Source organism: Halichoeres trimaculatus, unplaced genomic scaffold (assembly GCF_033239565.1).
Source record: "Halichoeres trimaculatus isolate MK-OKI-2021-1 unplaced genomic scaffold, fHalTri1.1 fHalTri1_scaffold_16, whole genome shotgun sequence".
NCBI classification, from domain to species: Eukaryota; Metazoa; Chordata; class Actinopteri; order Labriformes; family Labridae; genus Halichoeres; species Halichoeres trimaculatus.
Window position 1 is genome coordinate 17147676 of NW_027437194.1, and position 26824 is coordinate 17174499.

Consider the following 26824-nt stretch of genomic DNA (forward strand, 5'->3'; position numbering starts at 1 on the left):
TCTTTCCCTCTGGATTCAAGTAAGTACGTGTGAAACCCTTGAGTTTGTCTCTGGCTGCCGTCCCAGCTGTCCAAACTCATCTAAATTATTTCCTCTGGATGAAGGAGTGTGAATTAAAGATCTTTCTTCTCAGTAAAGCCAGCGGACTTAATCATAGCAGCAGGGCCTCTTCCCTGTTGAGCATCAATGACTCGTTACCCATGATAACACGGCAGGACCCCGGCCTAACTGAGAAGGCGCCTGAGTTAAAACCCTGCCTCCATGGAAACAGGCTCAGCAGCCCACAGCGCTCCATCACCTCTGAACTCTCGTCTTTCTCTTTAAGGCTGTGACAAGTGGCGATGAGGATGGGAGAAAAGATGGAGGAACAATGCAGCTGCGTTTTTTCACAAAGAGGATTTAAGTCCACTTTATGAGCCTTCAATGTGAAAAGAAGCCACTGTTACATCTGTAGAGGCTGTGGAGAGGTCGATGAAAGGGTTTAATAGAGGGATTCCAAGAAGAGGAATCTGAGCGGAGTTGATGGAAAGTGCTTTTTCTTTTACAGCACGCACGAAAAAATGGAAAAATAAGCACAGCAACATGAACTAACAACACAGAAACAAAGCATCTTCTGACAAACCTTTTGTCTTTCCAAGCTGTCCAAGAATAGTCGACATTTTTCCTTTAGCTCGTGATTAAGTATACATTAAATATTCATGGAGACGTGTAACAATGTCTGTTAGGAGCCTGGCGACTGTCTAATGTATTCAGACCATATGAGGCGTTCAGATTACTGAATCCTTGTGCTATTTCAGAAACCTCACTCACTATTTCAGCTTTCCAGGACCAAAGTTCTGCTGGAAAATGCAGCAAACAGGGCCAAAATAAATGACTGTTGCATGTTTTCTTTGTGTGAAAGCCAGTGGCGATCTGCACACCAGAAAATCAATTCTTCAAGTCTGGATAACCTCTGAAAAATAAAAGCAGATACCTCTGACTCAACTCCAACTCGTCTGATAGGAGCTTCTCCGTATTCTTTGATGAAAAGCTGCTGCATCATCACAAAGGCCATCCTGATTACTCAGCATAATTTGCCATTTTCATGGTAACGTCCCCCACAGAAAGTCAACAAAGGCTCTAAACCGCTTAGATTCACAGAGCGTCATTAAAGTGGTAAACCATCACGAAAGGCTATATTGTTCATTGTCTGTGGAAGACAAAGAGGGAGGACAAGACAGATACTGAAGAACATCAAATGGTGCAGTTCCACTTTGTAATCCGAGATCAGAGTTAATTATGACAGGCTGGCTTTGATTCTCATGAACGTGGGTTTGGTAGCTCTGATCATTTGTGTGTGTTCAAGGGGGAGGTACTTTGGGAAGTCTCTGTCAAAAAACAGCTGAAACAAATGATGTTACAGCTGATCTTTATTTCACAGAGAACATGTTGTAGTTCCAGTTAAACCATCATTTGGGTAACTGTCTAGTCTTTGCAGTCTATCTGTCTCAGCAATTTTTGGACATGTTGTATGCTGTGATAGTGTAATTAGGTTTTGTTTGTTTTCCCCAACAAAATGTAAAAATGTGTCTGTATTTCTGTACACACCACTGCACAGAAAGTTTTTTTTTTATTGTACATCCAGCTGCTTGAAACCAGTGGAAGGAAACTAGCTATTTGCTAAATTTAGTGTCCAGCATCTTTTCTTTTCGAATCTTTAATTCCTGATAAATAGAAATAAATTCTGTAAATTCCATAAAAAGGTAAAAGAGGCAAAAAAAAAAAAACTTAGACAATATCATTGATATAATTACATTGTTTTTTTTTGTGTAGCTAAAGTTAGCAAAGCTAGCATCAGGTTAGTGGCCAAGACATTAACACAGACACAGTGTACTTATATCTAAAACCTGGTCCACGTGTAGGCAGGTATTTTGAAAATTGTGGGTTTTTCTCTGTTTTTTTTTGGCCTCATATGACCTCAGAGTTTTGGGAAGGTTTCCAGTTTCCATCATTTTAAGAGGTTTTTAGAAAAAGCCTACCAAGGTGGAGATTTTAGAAAACTGGGTTTTGTGTGGACATTATTGTTCATAACAATAATATTGTAATGCTGCAATGATTTTGTCTTGAGTTGTTGTTTGTAAATTTCTGGGTTTAAGTTATGTTTCAGTCTTCTGGTGTTTTGTCTATTGTTATTATTTGTGGTTATGCTCCTGTGTTCCTTGTGATAACCTCAGTTATTCTTGAGTTTCCCCTTGTCTTTCAAGTTCACTTTGTTGCTTCCCGTGTTTGGTTTAGTTCTCCTTGTGTTTCCCTTTTGTTTTATTGCCCCTTCAGGTGTTTCTTGTTCCACACCTGTGTTTAATTGTCTCTGTGTATATAGTCTCTGCGGGGAGGTCTTCGTCAGTTCATTGTGTATGTACTCTGTCACTGTGTGTTTGCTGACTTGTGTCTCCAGATTCTGTCCGTGTTTCCTAGTGTAAGTTTACAAGAGTTTTTTGAGTTTTGGATTTTTTTTTAGTTTAGTTAAAATAAAAACATTTTAGATTATCTGTATTTAGGTCTGCCACCTCCTTGTTTGTTCCAGGTTCCTGACAAATGCTTGCATTAAGGTGGCAGTTTGTCTGAAAATTAAGGAAGGCACAACCTCCCGACTGACATCCAGTTTTCCCCTGTGAAGATTGTCGGAGTGATCAAATCATACATCATTTATATTTCTTATTATCCGAAAAAATGCACTTTATCTCAGGAAACTGTTACTTATTTAGTCATTAAAAGAATTCACCCTTACAATGAGGCCTTATTTGATTTCATTGTTGTGTGGTTTCCCTTTCATTAATTCAATTGTAGGTTCAGTTTGAAAAGCACAAACTTGAGAGAACTACTAATTTAGTTTTCTGAAAATATCAATTATTTGTTCAACTTGCGAGTAATTCAGGTGTAATAAGAGAGGATGATAACATTGAATCATTTAGTGGAATAAACATGTACACTCCTCACGGACAAAGGTTGTTTTAGATTTTGTCAAAATGTAAGTGTGAGGAGCTTTCATCATCCTCTTTTTTGTTTTATTGCTAACTGGTCTGATTAACACAAATCTTTATAAAAAGTGAGAATAAAGTAATCAGGGATGAGTTGTTAGCTCTATAAAGTGGTTAAGCAGACCTTTAAACGCTCTTAGCTGATTTGTTGGCAGCATGTTATCATGTCTGTCATGCATTTCTGCGCCCCAGGCAAAAAAACATGTGTTAATACAGGGATGTAACCATGCATGGAATAACAATAAGTTTCTCGTCTTCAACATGAAAGAACATTTTGGAACCATGCCACACAGCATCATTGAATACAGTCCTCATGCTTTAACTTAAGTTCTGTATGAGGATGGAGTTTATGGCTCAGCTGCAGCCTGCCACCATCCTGCCACTATCCTCCCAGACTCTCCCTTGCCAGGCAAAATCCCGTAAAGGAACCACAGAGCGGACTGACATCCCACTGGAGGCCTGACAGCAACCCACTGGATCCAACCCTGAAAAACCTCAGCAGTTCTTCTCCCTCAGCTTTCCGCCTCTCTCATCCTCGCTCTTACTCTGTTTTTTTTTCTGTCGAAGAGAGCGGGTGATATATGACAGATCTTTCCTTCATAACGGCTGCTACATATTTCATATGTAACCACAGACTTAGCCCATCTGCTTTTTCCGAGGCTTTTTCTCTGGCGGCTTGTGTGAGAAAAGGCCTGACAAACACAGATGAAAAAGCACATTCAGTTTGTCTCTTTTCCCACTGAGGCAGCTGTGTTTGAGTTTGAAAAAAAAGAGAAAAAAAGATACTTGTGGAGTGGAACTGTTGTCTTTTTTTTTTTGGCCATGAGGTAAGTGTGTGTAATTAAAGGCGCTGAAAAAAACCTCTGTCAACACAAATTCTTCTAATCTTAGAAAAGTGAAGAGGCCAAACAACTGCTGTGCTTAGAATACAGGAAAGGATGCATGCTGGGAAAAGGATGGAAAGTAGCAAAATATTGTTTTAAATATGGGTAACCTTAAGAAAATTAAAATATTTCTAAGATATTTTCGACTCCAGTTCAAGTTTTTAGATATGTTTATGCTCTCAGTTCATTTTGTCAAAAAAACATAAATAAAAATGGTATAAAATATCTGCAGAGAGCATTCCTTATTTAGCTGAAAAAAGTGGAGTGGGGTGTCAAGAAAACATGTTTTGCTGATGCACGTGAGAATATCAGCAAAGCAAGATGTATCTCAACATATGACGCACGTTAGCTAACGTTAGTATTATTTAGCCAAGTTAACATTACTGTTAGCCAAGGGTGTCAAAAGTATTCACATTCATTACTCAAGTAGAAGTATAGATACTATGGTTTAAAAAGACTTTAGTAGAAGTTCAAGTATCAACTCAAGCTTTTACTTGAGTAAAAGTGTAAATGTACTGGTTTCAAAACTACTCAAAGTATAAAAGTTAGAGTAACTTCAGGCAGGTAAAGGTCAAAAACTAAGGCTTTGCCACAGGGGCCTATAGCTCATATAGTTCACCTGAGTCTCTGCCACGGACATCTTCACACTATGCTACATACCTCAGTTATCTCCTTGCTGAAGTGTGGTGTGATTTGTGTCGTGTGCAGTTGTAACTGATTGCAAACCAATAGGGTGTTGGAATGGTACTGCGCTGACACATCTCTCATATCTACAATCAAATTCTCTCTTTCTGGATGGATTTCATCAATTTCAGGATGGGTTTTTACGTTTGTTTTTTTTTTGGTGTGTGTCTTTTTGAACAAGGACAAGCTGGAATGAAACAGGAGTAGCAAGGCTATTTTTGAAATGTGTAGAGTAGAAATTACAGATATTTGCCTGAAAATGTAAGGAGTAGAAGTAAAAAGTTAGATAAAAAATAAGTACTCAAGATACCCCAAATTTTTACTTAAGTGAGGAAATTAAGTATTTTTCCCGCGTTACTTGACACCTCTGCTGTTAGCCAAGAATTTCATTTCTTCTTGCGTCTTGTTACACAATGAAGCAGTGATGTTATCTTTAAGCAGCTTTCTAGCAAATAGCAGTAGTAGCTACTAAATGTTGAAGAGCTTGTGTTTGCTGTTGTCTCTTGTGGCCTAACACCTTGACACAGATTTTCACCAGTCTTTATCTTTTATATCCTTTATCAATCAGAATTCCAGTGAAATGGAAAAAAAAAGTGAAACTCTTTTAATTTTTTTATCTTCAGCAAACCTGGAACAACCTGGGACATCAGTGTGATGCATTTGAGTCTCCAACTCTCAGTATGACACCCTGGATGCAGACATGCTAAATATTAAAAAGTCTTCTGTTATACTCTTCATAATATCTCTGGGTTTCCATGGGAACTTATTACCCCTTGTAGTAGAGACGTATCCAGAAGAGTCTCTAATCGCTGCACTCTTGCACTTGTGCAATACAGATCTTGCACAGGCGGCAGAATCTCAGACACTATACAGCTGTTTCACTGAAGCCTGGATTGTACACAGAGAGTCTGTCGAGAGCCGGTCCCAAACTTTCGTCCATTTAGCCTGTCAGCACTTTCAGCGGGGATAAATGCTGTGCAGTTCCACTCACTTAACTCAGCTTTTCCAGGTCAATCACAAGCCTTTACACAGTTCAGTCCCTACACCCCAAACTAAAGAAAAAAAAACACCAAAGTCCCCCCCGCGCCAAACCACTCTTTCATCCTCTATTTATGTTCCTGCAATCTCAACTGAGCCTTTTCAAACGCAGCTCGAACAGCGTCCGACTGCAGGGCTGGGAGGAAGTGGAGCAGGGAGGAGATACTGGCTGCGCCAAGGTAACACAGGGACACAACTGGTTTTATTCTTCTTCCCTCCTGGAGATAATTACAATATTTCTACCCTCTGACCAAATTGCAATGACTGGCTGATGTTCAGGAAAAACCAAATCTGCTTTAATAGTGCAGCCTGTAGGGAAAAATGTCCTTATCTGAGCGCTGGACTAAGTCAGATTTATTCTGCGTTATTGCTCTGCAAGTTCTGAAACAAGAAGAGTTCAGACCTGTGGCACAGTCTACAGTAAACAGGTTTATGATGGTTTAAGGGGACAAAACCAAAACCAGAAAACAAGCTAATGGAAACATATACAGAAGAAACATTAGGCTGGACTGATACATTTCACACACCATTTATTCCCTCTTTCAAACCAGACCGTCAGATCAGCTCTACAACAGTTGAATAATGCAAGACCAAATGAGACGGCGGGATTCGTCAATAACATGAAATGTTTCCTTTGTAATCCAAAACATAGAGATAAGTCTTATTTCTCTGACCTGTGTAAATGCTTTTTCACTGGTGGGTCAGTATTTTTGTTTTTCTATTGTTCGTCTTTCTATAATAAAAGTCGAGTAAGGTAACATCTTTCTTTTCTGTGAGACTAATTCTTTATCTCTTTCAAACAAAATGGTTATTTTGCCAAGCATTTAAAAGTGTCATATTCTGCACACCATCAACTGGAATTCCTCGCCATTTTTTGTAATCAGTTGACAGTAAATTTCAAATGTTTGAACACTATTTTTAATGCTATCTGAGCACCAATCTTGTGTGCATAAATTCTGGTATATAGTTCTTGGTTAAAAAAGCCTATGTTGTAGCCCCCCTGGTACTTACACAAAGAGCTTATGCATGACGCTGACTTGCACCTAGTTCCAAATGTAACCATGCATCAAAACATCACAGACTGTACGCCCTGTGATTGTCAGCACAACAGCCGTACATTTCATCTCTTTCAACGTCTCCTCTCTGTCCTTGTAAGATTGTACGAGTAGTAGCTGAAGGATTAGGATAGTAGCTGCAGGAGACTCTACCTTCAGTCTCTCACCAGGAGATACCACAGGTCTTTTCTTTCAGCTGAGGTCAGACTGTTTAACTATAAGAAACACTTTAACTCCTGTTAATGTTGAAACCCTGTCTTCAAAGTAAGGAATGAACTGATCCGATCCTGGTATTGGGTGTCGGCGCTGATCCAGCCCCTCAAAGCTGAATCAGGTATCTGTGGGAAAGAATTGGTCCAAACTTGACGCTAAGGCTGAACTATGTTTTAGTCTACAAGGTATTCAATTTTACAATCAAGTAGTCATTTCTGTAAATTCTGAAATTTTTTTTAACCAAACTGCTGTTAGACATTTAAACAATACCAGTCTTCTCCCACAGTAGGGTATGCAGGTTATTATTTGGTATCGGATCAGGATCTGTATCGGTATCGGTCAATATCCAAAGCCAAGGTATCGGTATTGGTATTGGTATCGGGACCAGAAAAGCTGGATTAGTGCATCCCTACTTCTAAGTGTGAAATCACTTTTTCATTACTGGTGCGATTTAAGAACTGGTGCACATGTGTAATACCTAACCACCATGTTATTGGTCTCTACATAGTTTTTATGTTGTTGTATTATCAGTCTGTGCACACTTGTATTTTCTTGTAGCTTAATTGTTCTGTACACTTTTTTGAGTTACACTTTTTATATTACTTTATCTTTATCTAATCATATTGTAACTTTTTTTGCACAATATACTCTGCTTTGGTGAATGTATTTCTGTGAATTTCCCTGTTGTGGGATGAAATAACAGGATAATCTTACTTTAAACTGCAACATGAATCATCTTTAACAAAACATGACACAAATTTCTGTGAAAAATCAAGCAGAAACCATTGACTGTATAATGAATGGATAGGCTCTCAGCGTTGTTACTTGCCTGTTTGTGATAAAGAGGTTTTAAGCAAATTGTCGGCTGGAGCCATATTGGCTCTGATTGGTTAAACTCACCATCTTAATATCTTCTAAACTGCAGCATGAGAAAAAAAAATCACTCCCGTACAGTGCATGCCTGGAAAAATTAGCTATTTAGGCTGAGGCCATTTTTTTTACCAGGCTGTGAACATGTTTTGGGTTTTTTGGCTTGGTTTAGCACTTCAAATCTTCTCATATTTTTGGACCAGAGGTTGCTGCTTGCACTAAATTAACAGGATCAGAAACAGGCGATCTGACGATCATACAGTACGGCAGACAATGCAGACACATTGAGGCAAAGGCATGTAGTGCTCACAATTGCATCAACCACTATGACGTAATGTCTAGATTAACACTGAAACTTCTTCCCACCAGATAAATCAGACTATCTAACTTGAAGCAAGAACTTCTATCCTGATAGATTAACTCTGAGCTAAATTGTCAGCATTCCTTTGGAAAATCTTGGAATTGAATATTGATGCTTGTAGCTTCAGAATAATATGTTCATTATGCAATTAATCAGTTCAGGTAGACTCATATCTTACCTCAGCTGCTGGGATGCCTTCAGGTGGGCGACACTGCAGCAACACTTCCTGTTCAAGTGACACTTCCTTTCCAAGAGGTTCCTGGTCAAATGTCTTCCTTAAGTCTGTGATAAACAGAGAGAAACACACTTTAATCATTACTCCCCCATACCTTATTTAACAAATAGATGTGAGGGCTGTTAGGATCACCAAAAGAAAAAGCAGGGTTTCTCATCAATAGTAATTACCTCTGTGAAAAACAAATAGCAACTGAGATTTACACTCTCTTGTTATCTCCCTTTACCGTCAGCATGCCGATAAAGTAGTGGGAAGTAGATGGAAGGATGATAGGGGAGCAGGGGATCACTCGCCCTTCAGTGAAAAACCAATATTTTTGTGGTGAGAGCCCTGATGGAGCTGACAGGGCAGGATTACTGAGGGTGTCATGCTACACTGGAACCCCAAAGCCCATTAGACATATATCATCACCTGCTGCAGACACACAGGAGAGGAGGGAAACATACACAACGGGAGAAGACAGAAGAGGACTTATAGAGGAGTAAACTGTTCAACTTGGAGACTTTGAAGTAACTGAAGCAACTAATCTACAATCAAACCTCCAAACTTCTCCAAATGTTTCCAAAGTCTTTGCAAAACTCCAGCCAAGCGTGCTCTTTCCTTTCTGCTGACACATCTAATCTAAGGCAGAAACCACAATCACCACAGCATGTTCAAAAATAACATGTTTTTCTCATACAACAATTCGACAGTAATTTGAGTTTATTTTTTAGACATTACAGTAAGTAATATGGTGTCTAGAGACACGTGCACAAACACAAGCTCTCTGCTGCAGACTCTGAAAATAGAGAATACTGAGGCTTTGAGACTTGCCAACACTGAAGCAAGCCAGGGCTGCTAACGAAGGAAGACGGAAAACTGAAGAGTGCACCAAGTTTTAATTACATCAGCACTGACATGGACGTGTTATGAAACTGTAAACACAATTACTTTCAATCAGTCAGACATCCATCCATCTGACTATTAGATACCACATTTAAACCACTCACAGAGAGGCAGCTGCCCAGTCAGGGAATCAAACCAGGAGCTTTCTCACAGTGAGGTAACACTGTAACCACTGCAGCACCAATCCGTCATCTGTTAAAACAAATTCCAGGCGGTTGGAACTCTACACTTAGTCGCTAATTTACCTCTTATCTAAAATCTCCAGCACATTTCATCTCTTTCTTTCCTGCCTACACCGAACTGTATCCATGGAAACGCACCGAGTAATGATGGCATGTGGCTTCAGCACAAAATACAGTGAATGTATACTGGCTATGAGGGACTTTGTGTGCAGAAGAACAAGTGAAACTTTCCATTAGATAAGTGCATGTTGAATCCTAGGATTCACCAATGGCTGAATTAAGAGATGGAGGACAGGACAGCTCCCAAAAAGTGTATCCCCTTACTGACTGGTTCTGGTGCAAGACATAAAGACGTTAATTCACAGCTAATCACCCTCTCCTTTATTGGCTTGCTACAAACAAAAGACTTAAAGATGCTATAAGAAGGATCTCTTCAATTACACTCCCTCTCCACCTTCTGGCCCAGAGTCTTCGCTCACTGTTGTAAATTACTGTAGCGAGGCATATGTTTGTCTTGGAATTAAATGGAGATTATATTGAAACAAATTTTCTTTGATCAAGACAGCTTTTTACTAGATACAACACGCCGAGGTAAGGCATCAGTACAGTTATGTAGCGCTACGGTTTGAAACGTGACATAAAGCAAACTTTTTAGCAGCTGGCTATATGTTAGCGACATAATCAGCCCGGTGCTCTGATGAATCTGTAGGCTAATGCGACAACAAGTAAACACTGTCAGTTTGTAAGGAGTTTAGTAGCCGTTTATATTTAGCGCCGCTGGCAGTCCGGGGCTCTAAGACAAGTCCGTAATAAAGTAGCGTAACCTGACTCTTCATTTTATTGATAGACTCTCAAGTTTGAACAGACCACTTCAGAATAACTGCTGTATGTGGGTTGGAATCAGCATTAACACAAACAGCTTAGCCCTTGTGTTATAGACTGATACAGCCCGAGTTAAAGGCTACTTAGCCTTTAACTCACTCTCCCGTTTAGCTTTCTTCTGCTCTTCTGTCCTTTTTCTGTCTGACAGTTAGGCTCCTGTGTCCACCATCACTACAAGATTAGTCATAGAAATGGTTTTTAGCAAAAAAACAAAACAATAAAAAAAAACAAACAAACACTGATCTCTGTGTTTTATCTCTTCTCTCTAATAAACTTCATCAGCAGGCATGGTTATGTCATAGAGAGCTAGACATCCCTAAATCGATACGGTCATGGTCGACCCGCACTAGAAGCTAAGAAGCAGCGATTTAAAATAACCTGTAAACAGCAGTATTGGTGCTGATAATCTCATTTTACAGTGTGGATTACAATTAGGCATATATCTAGAAGGGAGACTTTTTCAAGATCACTTTCAAAATCCTCACAGCCCCTTTAATAAAGAGAGCCAAGAGAGATTTTAAAAACTTCTTTAAAGATATCTGGAAACTTTAGGACCTTGGACAGAGCAGGAAACAGGGTGAGAATGGGGAGTAATATTTGTGAAAGATGCTGCAGGTTGGACTCAAACCTGAGCTGCTGGGCCAGCCCCATTGGGAGAGAGTTTTCTGACTTAACCCAGGTAAAAAGTTAGCTACTTTTAGAGAAATGAGTCTCGTTTTCAAATTTCTTGGTATTGACAAAGAATATTTTACTTTTGAAGTCACCAAATGTTTAAATGTCATTCCAGAGCCTTACTTCCTGTTTTACTTAATCTCAGGTGGATCCAGTGAGAGTTATCGTGTTGAATGGAATGGGAAGCTGGAAGATTTGGTGCTGTACGTGGACTCGGTGTGATTTAGCCATTATGATCAATGGGTGGTCACAGCAAATCTGCAGTAACGTAAATCATATGACAGAGTTTACACCAGAACAAAGTAGCTGTAGCACTCTTATCAAATAGCTTTTCTTTCTGGTTTGTGCAGATTTCAGTGTGTGTGTGTGTGTGTGTGAATTGGTATGAACTCCAGCACAAAAATAAAGAGACACCCCGGAAACTTGAACACAAAGAAGGAGTTTAATTTACAGATTTACTTCCCTTTGTTCAGTAGCAATCACATGAGGAGCTGCGATACTAAAATAGAGTCTGAACTAACAGCTCAGCCCCTTCAGGAGAGCTTGATCATTCCTGTTACAGAATACATGATGAGGCTACACTCACAAGCCCTAAAGAAAACCTATAGTCATTTTAAGCTTCATTCTTTAAGTGGAAAAATGAACCTTAAAATGACAAATTCACTAAGAGCCAGAGTCCCAATTCAACCTGAGCATGTGTGTGTATATGTATGTGTGTGTGTGACTTCAGGGAAGGATCTGCCATAACTCCACAGATTTCTCTGTGTTATAAAAAGCCGAATGGTTGAGAGTTGAATTGAAAGCAATTTCTGTAAATGTCTCCTATGAAATTAAAAGTGGGAATGACTGGAGGGGGATATTCTGGTTTAAAGCTTTGTGGAGTCTGATCCAAGGACAAACAGTTTTTCTTAAGATGGAGAAAAAGAAAGGTAGCAAAACACATCTCAGGGTCTCAAAGCGGTTGTTTTGAAGATGTGAGGCATTCTGCAGATGATTTGATGTCAGATCCACAATTTAAGTTTACATCTGAGTTCAGATCGCTTCTTAAGATGAGAGATGTAAAACAGTTTGACGGGTAAAGAGAGGAATCTGACACTCTTTCTCCTAAACTGTGACACACTTTATTATACTTCATATGTACTGAAGTCAGATCCATCAAACAAGACACTGAATTAGACTAGATTATTTTTTCTAGATGAGATATATAATGTGCATCAACATTTATTTTTAACAAGAGCTTATTAATGAAATATTTTTAAGCTTTTACAGCTTGCAGAAAATCACAAAAATATGAAGCATTCCTTTTTTATTATCATGAAATTTGAGGGTTTTTTTTGCCAGTAATCATCCAGTACTGTTTGTTCCCTTGATTATATAAATAACAAGCAAGCGCATCATTCAATGGTGCTTTTTGATCAAAAGAACATTAACCGAGACTGAGGACTTTTTGAGGGAGTGTGCTTTTCAACTGCTACAACTAGGTTTTAGTTTTAGTTCTGGGATATGAAAACAGCCCTGTACTTTCCAAAGATCCAGGGACTTTGAGAGGCAGGGCCTGCAAGCTGAGAGTTTCGGATTAGCTGAGCACCACCAGTGTTTACATTTCGCCCTCCATTAACAATATCATCACACACAGCTGTGAGTGACTTGGTTTGATAACTCCTAAACAATGGGCTTCTTTGATCCTGAAATGTGAATGCGTCTTTTTCAGCTCCTGGTGTTACAGTTTAAAGAGTGACCCTGTAAACTGGAGACTTTCAGCTGAACGTGTCAGTGGATATCCAGTTCAAACACAGGAGAAGCCCCTGGAAATGTCTCCTAGTTTTAGTTTATACAATATAAAGGGAGGTATTCTCATCAGATGATCTAAAGCTGTCCAAGAAGGATGCATCACACTGAAAGCTGTCAATCAGCGATCTGATTTGTTAGCCAAAATAGAGTTGATGTCTGCTTTCTTAAGTCGATGGACTGCTCCACTGTTTTTGGCTAGTTCACGTCGCTCAGGCCTTAACAACTTCATGACAGCTTTGAAAACACATTAAATAACAGCATCATCTTCCAGCTCCTGCAATCACATGCAGAAGTGTCCTTTGGCAACACAGTGAACCCCACATTCCTCTCACTGTTGATGTGTATGAATGAGATAAGCTTATAAAGATGAGCTCTTCATAGGAAGAGTGGTCAGAAAAGCCCCATTTCCACCAAGAGGTTCAGCTTGGTTCGTCTTGGCACAGCACGCATTTTTCTGCATTTCCACTGACTGATCCTGGGACAGACCCCAAAATAACTGAAACGAGCCGTCCCACTTTCTGGGACTCTTCCGTAGAAGCTATCTGATCTTGGAAGGTGGAGCTACAACACTGAGCTACACCTTAGATTGGTCGAAAGAATCGCCACTTACCACGTGACAGCAGTTTTATTCCTCCTGGCGTCAGACAGTCTTCTCGGAAACAAATCTTGATTGCACTTTGTATCAAAGAGCCACATGCCAATTACAAAGACGACGAAATGCTGGATGTCTGCCACCGTTGCTCTTTGTTTACTGTGTTGCATTTTTCTTCTTAGTTGGATTTATTAGCGGGATACACTGTGTTGCGCTGCTATAGTGTCACGCTGTTATGTTACTGATGCGGCTGTAGGCATCCAGCTTACACGCACCCAACCACGAAGGGGCATGGTTGGCTGTGGGACCTAGGACCAAACAGGACCAAGCTCAACCGAGCCAACTCGTACTGATATAAACCAGACTGCTTGGTGGAAACAGGGCTAAAGACTTTACAAGCTCAAGTCTATCTACCAGAACAGAAGATAAAAATCACAGAACAGCTTCTTTTAAAAGTATTAAGCATTTAAGGCCAGTGTTTGTAAGTCCTGTTGAAATATTTATGCCTTTATTGCTCATACATGCAGTAGCAACTCAGCTTCAGCTTGTTAATCTAAAATTTAACACCCAACTGCCTCTATTGTTTTTTCTTTATAATGATTTGCAAACCTGCATAACTCGCTGTAAGTAGCATGCAAGTGATTATTTTGCACTGCTTGTTTATTGGCTGTGGGTTTAAATTATGCTTCCTCTCCTTTCCTTGCTGCTCACCACTCGTAACCCTGAACTGTGGGACGCTGAAGGGTGTGGGAGCAGCTGAGTCGACATTCCTGTGGGAGTCGCACCATTCCCTCCTTGGCGGACAAACACTTCCAGCCCTGCTCGCCCTCAGAAAGATACACACATGACTACCATTAACTCAAGTGGGTATGTTTAGCTACATGTCATGCCAAATTACACCAGCGTTACACTTCAGGAACATTTTCTTCCATGCTGAGAAAACATTAAGCGCTGGAGAAAAGTTACATTCCTTTAGATTAGGTAAGACTTTTGAAGTTTTAGAGGCAGCAGTAATACGTTAAATTACAAATCCACAAACAAACAATAAAATCAATTTCCAGCTTTCACGGGAAATATTCTCCCCAGACAACCTTTTAAAAAGGCAATTCAGCTGGTTTTGATACAATCATTTAATATGCTTCTGTGCTCAAGCTTTTACTGCTTCTCTTTGGCAAGCCATCGCTGCTCCTTCAAAATAAAAGCCCATCAAAGTCACAAGGAGAGAGGAGAAAAGCTAATCAAAGGGTGAGGGATGGAGTTCTGAATCTAAACAACTCTGACAAGACTTTTAGACTGTTTTTGCAAATCCTAAAGCCACTTCTTCACTCACAAACACTGGCTCTGACTCAATGTCTGATTAAACTGCGTGTGTTGAGATGATGTGAAAGAAACAGAGAGGATGAGAGGAAAAACAAGCATAGTTTTCCATTAGCCTAACGGGATCCAGAGCCTGACTCCTGTCTGGAGAGAGAAGGAGAGAAAGCCCTGCAATAGGAGCTAATTCATTCAGCAGAAGCTAATGGGAGGGGGAAGAGGGGGTCCATTGTGAATTGAGGGATGGGTTAGTGCTGGAAGGCTGCTCATCATGGGCGATTATGGGAGGTGGAGCAGCGGGATTGGGGGCGCGGCGGGAGACTGAGAAGCATGATTCGGATTCACCAGGCTGGTGTGAGAGAAGCAGTTGAACTTACTGGATCCAAAGAGAATCAGTATAGAAAAAAAGGTATACGATCAAAAAAGTAGCTTTAAATAGACTTGTCTAAGTGGAACTCACTCATATACTGTACTGTTTGGTGGAAATCATCCTAAATGCGGCACTGAATTGCAAACATGAAGCGAAAGTGAGATCCCTTTTCCAACAGTGATAATATGTATTTGAAGCGAGTGGGTGTTGCTTTTTATTTCATTCTTTTGTCTGTTTGCCACAAGTCAAAACAGAAATAGTAAAGCTTGACAGAAAATGTCACTCGCGCTGCTTTAAAATGACGCTGTCAGGACCTGAAAGTGTGATGTTACTATGAAAGAAGTCCCTTCAGGTGCAATTTTGACAACAAGTGTAAGAATTCGTGTTACATAATGTGTCACAGGTACAAGTTTTCTTATTATTTTTTTTCTGGTGTTTAGTAATTTCATTTTATTTTGTACAATTTTGATTGGCAACAGTTTAAAATGAGCCCAAACTTTAGAGGCAGCTGAATGTTTCTCATTACTTCCAAACAAGTGTGTTGTGTTTCTCAGTAGGCGGACAAACACACAGGCAGTGAACAAATGAGGACCACCTACAGGAAAAAACAAGGGAACGCTGGCATAAACATGTGCTGCAGCCTCTCCAGTGTGTATAAACTTCTCCATCTTTCCAGGTTCATACTCATTCTGCAGGCTTTTCACCAACTCAAGTTCAAAGGGACCCTTGAGTCCCACGATAGCAAAACCTTTTCCTTGAGGCTTCTATCTGGAGTATCTGTAAATCTGTTGTGACAAACAAGTTGGTTCTCGAGACACAGTTCTTTGGCAGCCGAGAGATTTTGTTTACAGAGGAGGACAAAGATGAGATAGAGACTGAAAGAGTGATTGAGTAACGATCTGGAGAGGAGAGGATACTCACAGGCGATGCGGACGTGGGCTTTGCGGCTCTTGGTGGTCCCCGCAGAGCTCCAGGCCACACACTGACACCAGAAGTCCTCAGGGCCAAACAGCTCCTCCACCTGCTGCCGAGTGATCTCAATGCTGGCCTCTCGCACCACAAGACCTGGGAGAAGTGACAAAAGAGGAGGAGGAGAGGGAAGGGATAGAAATATGGAAAGAAGGAACAAATATGACAGAAGATATTAGAGCATTGTCTCACCTGCGAGAGATCTACAATTCACCCACATCTACACTCCAGCATTGTGTACAACTGTGTGAGTCTGGCATTGATCCTACATCCAGAGTGTTGAGCTGTTTGGGCCCGGGCCCTGTGGGGGAGGATTCTCGCCGTCATGGCTAACACAATCCTGTTTGCTAACTCCTCTGATTACTGCTCATCTGGGTGCCAGGACCCAAACAAACAAACAAATCGTCCCCAAAACAAATGCCTCTACCCACAGCTGCCCCTCTAGAGCAGATTACACTGCTACTACAGAGCGTGCACGGCCTGTGTATGTGTATGTATGAGGAGCTGAGAATCCAGTGCATGCATATATGTATGGATTATGAGATGCAAACGCAGTCACTGAAGATATACATGCAATTTTGGGCTTTAGTTCAGTTTCCTTCACTTTTTTGATGTTTACATAAAAAAGAAATGTTTAAATTGCAATATTTGCATGAAAATTTACATTTTCCTCTCAAGAAGCTGAACTTTGATATGCATAAACTCACATTAAGACAGAACATCCACATGATCATTCTGCAATACTGTTGCAACATTTCTGCTTATTTCTCTCCTGGATATCCTCCCCTCCTTATTCCTAAAGTTCTGCTCTATTATCTTCATACAGCCCACTGTCATTTCCTGAAACTGTCATGCTCATGTACCTGTGCAGCAATAATGTGAATGTGAACTGTAACACCCCAATCGTCCTCTTCCTCCTAAATGGCCTTATGCAAGCCGAGGAAACATTCCCCAACCCATTAGGACACCATCTCTGGCTGGTAGCATCACCACCATGAAAAAAGCATCACAGTTTATGTTATTTGTGTACCAAGCTCAGATCCTGTCATCAACGTTACAAACCACTGTGTGTCAGACCTGGCAGCTGCTTTCTCCACTCTTTTATCTTCCAGATTCAGTGATGAATTGCTCTGTAGCTGTGTTTTATTGTTGGCTGACAGAGTGACAGAAACTGGGAATACACATTTTGCAGCAATAATTTTTCCAGTTTATAGAGGTATACACATCATTGTTGTTACTGACAGTTACTTAAATCAATATTTACCCTGTTGGTAATGTTGAGCAAATGTTGCAATTTTTGAAACATTTCTTTCCTCTAGACTGGCCAGATGTGTCAAAAAACTCAGAGATAAAGTATCTGACATTTCAAATGTGGCTTTATGAGTTGCATTGGGCTATTTCATCACATTTTCTACACCCCAAAAACTCACTGAGTACACATTATTGTCTGCTATTCAGAAAGAAGGTGTCCTTTGACCAGATACAACATAAAAGGTATATATTGCATTATTAAAAATTGAAACATCAGACCGATACAAAATTGATAATTCAGCCACACTGCAGAAAACTGAAATCTTATTAAGTGTTTTTGTCTTATTTTAAGTAAAAATTGTCTTGTTATACTGGATATAAGCCAAATTTAACTGGTCAGTCTTGGAAAATGTCTTGTTATAAGTTATTAAAGACAAAAATGAGGTCTGAATTGCTTGTAACAAGTAAAAAAGAATCTGCCAATGGAACAAGAAAAAATCACTCCAAAATTCCCTCAAAACTAGAATAATGTTTAAAACAAGTAATTTTTCTTTTGTTTCATTGTTAGAAGCAATTCAGACCTCATTTTGTCTTTCAAAAACTTGAATTGACATTGACATTTTTTGGATTGCTAAGGTGAATGTGGCTTTTATTAAGTTCAAAAAGGCATTTTCTAGTGAAAATAAGACAAAAAAATTAATAGTAATTTTTTTTTTTTTTGGTGCATGGTTTGAAAAAGCTAAAAACCAAAGAAGTCTTGGTCTCTTTCTGTCATTTCTACATTTGCTACAACCGTACTGGGAGATTAATTTTTTTTTTTTACAGCTCATCTATTTTCATTAAACCCAGTCCAAAGGTTGAGACATCTATGTTATCCACACAAACCATAATTAGCTTATCTTTTATAAGCTTCAAGTTTTATTGTGAGTCAACGGCTAACATGTTCCTCAGAGCTCATGTTAAAGATACTGAGAGCAATAGAAACTTTAGACTAGGTGTCTTAAGTTTTTCAAATGAAGGCTACACTAAGCTAGCCATTCTAGACGCAAGCTAGCATAAAGCTTTCAAGTTAAGTTCTGGGTGAGCTATTGTTAGAGATACATGTGTACCTGTTTGTTTATCAGATAACTCTTTGTCTTGCCTCAGAGTGATTGTTTTCTTGATGTGACATCATTTTTCACTAAAATCACAATGTGTCACGAATAAATGACTCATCTGTGACCTGATGTTCAGTGAATCAGTAACCTAATCTTTGCTTCAATCTACTTCATCACAGAGTGATTCACAGCCAGCTCGCCTACAGGTACATCAGAACAATGTACACATTTCAAACGCTTTTACACTAAAACCGTTTCATGAAATAGTTCTTGCTTTAATCTGTTACCAAGTCTTTTAAATGTTAAATTTAGTCTTATTCTGCTTGCACACCTGCATGGCAGTTTCTTTGACTGATTTTGCCAATCTGTATAATGGCTCAGGGTATACTCCACAGTTCAAGGTGGTTGACGCTAAGGGTGTCTGAATTTCTGTCTGAATAAAAAATGCAGATTCTGGGTGGTGTAAAAAAATGAACATGCCATTTTACTTCAGGTTCAGCGCATTCCCAGTGCCTCCTTGTTCTGGCACACACACACCGAGCACAGTGACATCCCACACAGAGGCTTAGCTCTCATGCAAAATTTACACAGTGCGCCGACAGGCAGGCAGACGAACAGCCACGTCTATTGTGTGCGAATTTGCTTCCCCTTAAGTGTGTGTGTGTGTGTGTATATATGTGTGTTATTCAATGCATTTGTGAGCGCCTGTGGTCGTCTGAACTGCATGCCAATGTGTTAGTCTGAGGTGATGTGCGCTGTAAGTTTGTCAAAGATTGATGTGGGAATATCACATACAGACGAGCAGAAGAAAAATCAATACTGGAAACGATAAGTAGATATGAATTCTCTGAGGGTGTAAAACATGCCGAGGATCAGTTAATTTTTTTCTGTTTTTCCCAGCCAGACAGTTTTTGAAGAGGATTTCAGAGTGATGAATATCATGTCTGACGTATAACACTGTAAGAGAGCTTAAAGCAATGATGACACCCTGTAAGACTTCTTTAAAGTCACTTGTGACTTCATAGGAGTAACTGAAGCAGGATTAAACTCTTTGGTGTTGCACATGAACACATCAGAGGGATCACTTAGGGCTCTGATCTGAGCCTGCTGACCTCATCCTCTGACCTCATGTTTCCTCACCTAGCATCTCATAGCTTACCATTACAGAGCTAACAGCAAAACAGACTCAGAGATACACTCAAGTTGCAATAAAGAGGTGCTAAGACAGTGTGTCCTGTGTCAGGAGTAGCAATGAGAGACTACTTCACACCCATCAATGTGACCATTAGCCTGAAGAAAAATGCTCCTGCAATAGGTCCCATTAATAGCTGGCTGAAGCATGGCTCTTCATTGGGGATGATTCATTATTAATGTGGTCATTAAACTGAGCTAGCCTAGCTCCTTAGTGGTAGCACTGGCTAGCAGTATCGATCAGTCCAGTCAGGCAGGCAAAGGAGGAGGGGGAGGCTTTGGTCATCGAAGAGGAGCTGAAGGAGGAGGGTAGAGGCTAAGTGCTCTGATTACCCAGCCAGATGAAGAGCACTCCTGCTTGATCCTCTGCCCCATACTTTAGGGAGAGTGACAAGCTGTCTCTGGTGTATATTACTCTACCTAGCTATGTCTACTTATAATTAATTTGATGCTCATTTGTGCAGATCAATGCTGTTTGCTCACAGTGGACTATAACCCCATCAGCAAGAAGACAGTGAAGGGACTAAATGAAGCTAACCACTTTGCAACTTATATTCCAACCACTTTTTCAGTCTTTCCTTCATCTAAGTATCATATAGTACATGTTATTTAAAGTTTAGTTTCTTTTTGTAAGCATCTCCAAATATTTAATGCAAAACTTCTTGTTAAAACCACTGTAGCTCATAAAGTTGCCCTCTCTATTTAAAAGTCCCACACAGTGTAACTGTACGTGGTTTTTCACTTTTTTTGTGTTTCCTTTCAGCAAAGAACATAATTTTCTTCCCCTTTATTCTGCAAACTAGCTGCTACTCTTTGGGTAATAGCAAGCATTCAACTATTCTTTGATTTTCTTCATGTAGCCACCTGCTCTTTATAAAACTTAATACCCACTTATACTCATTTTCTTCATGTAATCATCAACTTGCCTGTACAAACAGTTCTTTTATGAGGTTTTGCGTCAAACACTTTTGTGAAGTACAGTTTCCTCTCCATGTGGCCTCATTTGTTTGATTATATGCTTTTTGGATGGAGTTGATGCCTGCATGGGGTCTCACATGGTTGCGTTACAGTCTGGTCTATAGATAAGTAGCTTCATGTTGTTAGGAACATTGTACAAGGGGAGGCAATCAGTTATTCAAGCTCTCTTTACTGCTGAGGACACTACAGCAAAAAGTGCTTTTCAAAAGCAGGATCTTTTCCTTAGAACAAGGAACTATGTGTCTTTCAACGCAGGAACTAGGGTCTAAATTTAGTTCTTTAGTAATTGAACTACCACTTGAAATGGCCTTGCCCAAGGGGTAAAATGGCTCTAATAGGTGAAACACCTGGCTGATATCTCCACATGAATCAAGGAACGCAACCTTTAGCTTAATCTGTCCAAAAATTAGCTCATTGTCCTTCCAGCATGTCCCTTGGTTCAACCACAGATCAGTGTCCTGCTTGATTCCAATCAACTTGTGCCCAAAAACTCTGCCACAAATCTGGGTGCCATGATTGATGACCAATCAAATTCAAAGCTCGTCTTCTGGCTTACAAAACATTGACAAGACTACCCCCTGTCTACCTGGGGTCCCTCATCCAGGTCTACACTCCTTCTCGCCCACTACGCTCTGCTTGTGAGAGACACCTGGTGCTCTCAACCCAGCGCGGCTCTAAATCTCTAGCCAGACTCTTCTCCTCCATTAGGCCAAAATGTTGGAATGAACTGCCTGACTCAATAAGATCCGCAGAGTCCCCTTATACTTTTAAGAGAACACTTAGGCTCTTAATCTGACCCTTCTCTTCCTTGTCCTCAGGGGTAGAATGAGTCAGAAGGGCTCAGCTTTAAGTGAATGTTGTTGAGGGTTGAACTATCTTGTTGCAGTGATTAATTGTGGTTAGTTGGCTACATTACTCTACATGGGGAAAAATCTTCTTGCACTTAATGGCAGCACCTGTCTTGCTTGTGTTGTACATCCCTTTGGACAAAAGCATCTGCTAAATGAAACTGTAGAAGTGTAGAACAACAGCTATTAAACTATAGAAGAATTCCTGAGGAATGCTTCCTCGTTTAGTGTTTTATTCAAATGTCAAAATATCCTCAACAGATAAGTATTTTATGATTATTGAAAGGCGTTTCAGAAAGACACACCCCACTTTCAGTTGTCAGTAAGCAGGGTTGCGTTTATGCCAAATCATCAGTTGATTTCTGGTTGCTGTCTTACTGCCCTTTACTGGTCTGGCGCTGAAGCAGACAGCAATTCGAAAGGCACCTCCACAAATGGAGCCATTACAAGGCGACTGATGTTTTTATGATGCAAAATATCTTAATAGACGACTGTGTTTGTGCCACACTGTCCCTGTGAGAACCATCGACTCAGAAAGCATTATCTTTTCACGTGTTTCAAAATTGAGTGAAAGCAGAATCAGCAGGGATTTTCAGACTCTTCAGAAATGAGAAAAAGGAACATCATAAAGTGATACAGATTAATTAAGAGTATAACATACAGAGCTCTTGTTTGGACCAAAAAATTCTCCCTCACTAAATCAGTTTTCAAATTATGCAGTATTCAGTTGACATTTTAAACATGCAGACTTATTATTATTATTATTATTTTTTAGCTGTGGAGAGTTTTGCAATAAATGTTGCTCAATAAGATTTGTGACTTTGAATTCAAGCATTTCAATTTGGGAACTGTTTTCCTTCTTCTTACTTTTTACAAGAAATTGTTGTGCCATTTAATATTAATGAGTTGGACATTTTTCTTAAAAATTCAGGTGAATTTGGCTCATATTAAGTCTAATTAAGGCCAGTTTTACTCAGGATAAGACATGAACACTAAGATTTTATCTTTCGCAGTGCATACACCGGTTTAGTGGATGAACATCAACATCAGCAGTTTCTTTCCTCCCTCCCTGTCTGTTGCTCTCCTTTAATCTCATTGCTTACATGAAATTGAAACACAGAGACAGAAAGACAGAAAAAAGAGAGACAGGGGGTTGGAGAGCGGAAGGTAGAGAAAGAGCGATCCAATTTCTCTGGGCTACACTATCAGAGGGATTGACCAGGCCAGCCAGTTTCTATTTGTGCTCTTTTTCTGTCAATCTGGGGAAATCAGAGAGCAATGGAGTGGGTTGATCACACTCACACACACACACACACTTTCCTGAGCTGTGGTGAAGATGTGTGTGCAGAGCACAAGAGCATAAATGAATGAATATCTGTGCAGTAAATAGCCTGTGGATATGGCTGCTGTGAGTGGGTGCGTGTGTGATGTGTGGGTTGTTTTCTGTGTTGATGCTTTCAGCGCAAAACCTTCTGACACAGAGGCTAAGAGTCAGCGCTACCTCCGCCCTCCTCTTTGTCATAATCAGAGCTATGAAACAGATCCTCAGATGTGTGTGTTCCTCCTAAAGTACAGAAGGTCAGAATAAAGGAGCTTAGGTTAGGATTCAGGTTGTTTTTTCAGCGTTTTGTTTATTTTTGTGCTGGCTGCAACAACATGTTGAATCCGTGTATCTGCTTTTGAGCTTTTCCTGAACCTATCCTGTTTTTTTATGGTAACACATCACTTAAGAGGCTTTTTTATCAAACACAAAATGCAGCAATCTCAAACATTTTGATTTAAGTGGAGGAGCTTCAGCCTCTGTGTCTGTGTACAAGCATGCAGACACGTGTGAGGCATAACAGTGGGATGAAAAAGGCTAAATGTGATGTGATTGTTACCTGTAGGCGACAGAGAGAACTCAATTTCCAATACAGCAGCTGAATGCAGCCAATCAGTGCTGGGCTGTTTGTGTGAAGCCTTTGGAGAGGCCGAATGCTGTCAGAAAAACAACCCTGCTGGGGCTTTTCCTACTTTACTTTCTTTAAACATGTACATAAACACACACCTACACAACCTAACAGCACACACAGAAGAGGAGTGGTGTTGGGAAATCGTAGGAAAGGAAAGACATCCTCAGAGTCAAGTGTTTCCTGCAGCTGTATTTGATCATGGACAAACATTTCTACACATCCCATATGCACATTTTTTCTGTCTCCAACAGAAGTGTCTGCATGTTTGGCAAAACTCTCGTGGAGAGAAATTACAGATTCGAATATTATGACGTATAAACCCCTAACCTTAACCCAAGGTTTAGCATCATACATAATGAGAGTTGAAAAGTGCTGCCTTTCTTAATTGTCCTCATTAAAAGCAACAACTCTATTTCAGAAGAGACAAGAATGTGAGAAAGATCAGTCTATCAAATGGTAAACACACTCCCCACTTTGAGGTTCTTATTTTGCTAATTTTCAGCAGGGTGAATTGCAAAGATATGAGGTTTTGCTTTGTCTACAGTCACCAAAGTTTTACAAATTGAAGGTTCTTTTCATGAGCTCTAAGTAAAATGTTGTTTGATGTTTGAAAACATCAACCCCAAAACATTTTCTTGTAGGAAATTTATCACATTTTGCATCCCCATTATTAAATTACTGGTAAAGGTTGATGTAAGTTCTTTGCTCATGGTGGGTATAGATCATAGACTGTATAAAACATGGACGTAGTCTACCCAACGTCACCTGTCTGTTTCTGAAACGGTAAATGAAGCACATCGGCTGTAGTGGCCATGTTGGTAGTGGAAAGGGCTTTGCGTACAGCTATAGGGCGCCTGTTGGTCAGGTGACCCTGAGCTGTGCCTCTGATTGGGTGCGATCTCAATATCCCCTGAACGGCCAAGTTCGAAAAAACTTCTGCCCCGGTACAGTGTGTGCCCATAGTGAAATTAGCGATTCAGAGAGGAGATATTTTTTGAAGCAGGCTGTAAATAGGTTAATTTCTACCATGAAAATGGCTTTTTTTGGATTGGTGTGTTTGTGACTTCCTGTACTTCTGGAGCCAGCCTCAAGCGAACACTCGAGAAACAGCAGATTTTAGCACTTCCACATTGTCTCATATTCTTAGACCGGAGGTTGCCGCTTGGTAAAGATGTGCCCAGACTCCTTATCTTGTCTTGATGTTGGGTGTTGGTTAAGATAATTTGGCACCACATAAATATTGATTAATCATATGTTGATAGCAAAACTTGACAAATGAAGGATCATTGTGTGTTACAGCAGCCAGGGGCGTCCCCAAGAATTCTGGGCCCCCTGAAAAGATATCTCTCGGTGGGCTCAATCCCCTACTATAAGTCTGATTTCAGTTTTAACAAAACATAAGAAGAGGGACGTAGAAAACATAATTTATTTCAGGCCCATTAACAGCCCTCCTCTCCGCTTGGGCCCCAGGTAGTCTGCTTGCTAACATCCCAGACTATAAAACTAATAGCTTTTGTAAGCATCACACTGGTTAATTTGGCAGGCCAAACAGCACTGATACTCTCATACAGGATCCTGTCCTGCTTTACGTCGAGATCCTGTCACACCCTGTCATGGTTCTTTATCTCAAAACTACCTGCTTACCACACCCTTACATGTTCCCTTTTTAACACACTGTACCTTTAAGTAACTGCTTTAATTTGATTTAAAAAATGTCATTGCAATGCAAATTTTCGGGGCTATGTTCAAGACATGAAACTTGTGCTGAGGATAAAGCTCATTTTCACCCAAGTGTTGTTGCTCACTGATGTTAATTTGCTCAGTGTGACAGTGAATGTGGCCTCCCCGTACACTGACCTGAGTTCTCATCCACCCGCTCCTCCACTGTGTGCTCCTTCTGATGAACCCACTCGCTGTTACACTTGAAGTAGATCTGGGTGGCTGGAGTGGCCTTGCAGTACAGGTTGACCGGCTTGTTCTTCACGATGTAGGCCTCCTCAGGCTCCATCAGAAACACCGGCAGCGGCTCAGGGGGATCTGACGGAAAGGTTTCCGGCAGCTCGCCGAGACCAATGAAATCATCGTCCACTGTGAAGAAGAAGATGGAAAGAGGAAAGAGGATGAAAGAGAAGATGAAAGGAGGGAGAGGACGCCCCAGAAAAAGAGGGAACAGATGGGTTGGTAGGGAAAGAAAAGCAGACAAGAGACAGAGGGACAGTGTATTATAATCACAGTCTTTGCATGGGATTATCCGTTTGCACAGCACACTGTGAAATCCCTATCATTTGATATTTTTGAATGTTTACACAAGTGTATTTTAGAGCGCAGGAAATTCAGGGATTCCTCTCGGGCAATAAGGCTGCTTGGATTTACAGAAACTAGGCCTAACCACAACCAGCTATTGCTGAGGAACCAGAGAGATGCAGAGCCAAATAATGAGAAGCAGAGTTCAGAGGTTGACTCTGAGGAACTGAAGTTATAAGCTGATCTCCCTCCACCATCCCCTCTCTGTTTCTTTCTTCCTCACACACACACATGCAGCACATCTAATGACCCCAGGCTTTTGGCCCAGTTTGTGCCATTCCTCGGATACTTCTGCAGTAGACAGATACGCTTCCCTGTAATTACAACTCCCTTTCATCTCACTGTCTTAAATCACACACACAACCTCACGAGCTCACACACAAACATGCTCGCAAAACATCACAAGCACACAAATATGAGAGCCTAACACACAGATACACACAGCCACGAGCGAGCACGGCTAACTTTCTAGCTCTTTGAAGAGAGCATAGCTATTCGCCACCCCATTTGTCACCTCCAGAACTGTTCTATTCTTACCATCGAACCGGTAGACATCAATTATTCACAAGTGTGAAAGAAAGGAGGCAGAGAAGCAGAGAGCAAGATACAGTGGGAAACAGAAGGTGAGATAGAGAGCGAAGGAGAGCAGTAACTCAGATAGACAGACCCAGATTGAGACATTGAAATGGAAGTTGGGCCGACAGACAGAAACATATAAACCAGGAGGAGGACAGAAGCAGGAAGGCAGACTGTTGGATAACAAAAGAGTTTATCAGGCCATCAGTAATTCTTCCATGTCCTTCCTTCCATCTACCCGCCTCCCTCCCTCCTCCGTCCTGTGCGGACACGCCGGAGCCTTGTTGTCTGACAGAGGTTGCCTCCTGGATGCTTTTGGGAGCACTAAATTATGTCTTGGCCGAGCAGATATCTCCCCACAATGTCTCGCTCTCTAATGTTATCTCTGCCTTCATACCTGCCACAGATTGAAGATGATTGCCAGGAAATGAAAGGGCGGAGGGGAGCCAATCAGAAAATGTCCAAAGTCATCCTCGCTGTTGGGGCAGTGGAGGCGGTTTGTCTGTGGGCTGTTTTGAAAGCCTTTAAAGTAAGTGTGTGGCTGCTTTTAGAAAGAGTTTATACGAAACCAATACTGATGTGATAAAGATAAAAACAGAAATGGATGAGTTCT

General features: G+C 40.6%; 1 protein-coding gene across 3 annotated transcripts in view; it reads right to left on the reverse strand.

Annotated features, from left to right (window-relative positions):
• The window catches only part of unc5cb (unc-5 netrin receptor Cb), a 154038-nt gene that overhangs the window by 39489 nt on the left and 87725 nt on the right, over positions 1–26824 (reverse strand). For all 3 annotated transcript variants that reach the window (XM_074690876.1, XM_074690877.1, XM_074690878.1), the window contains exons 2-4: positions 25189–25419; positions 15967–16110; positions 8301–8404 (exon numbers count right to left, since the gene is read on the reverse strand). In XM_074690876.1, the coding sequence (XP_074546977.1) occupies positions 8301–8404; positions 15967–16110; positions 25189–25419 (479 nt within the window). The remainder of the gene's footprint in view (positions 1–8300; positions 8405–15966; positions 16111–25188; positions 25420–26824) is intronic.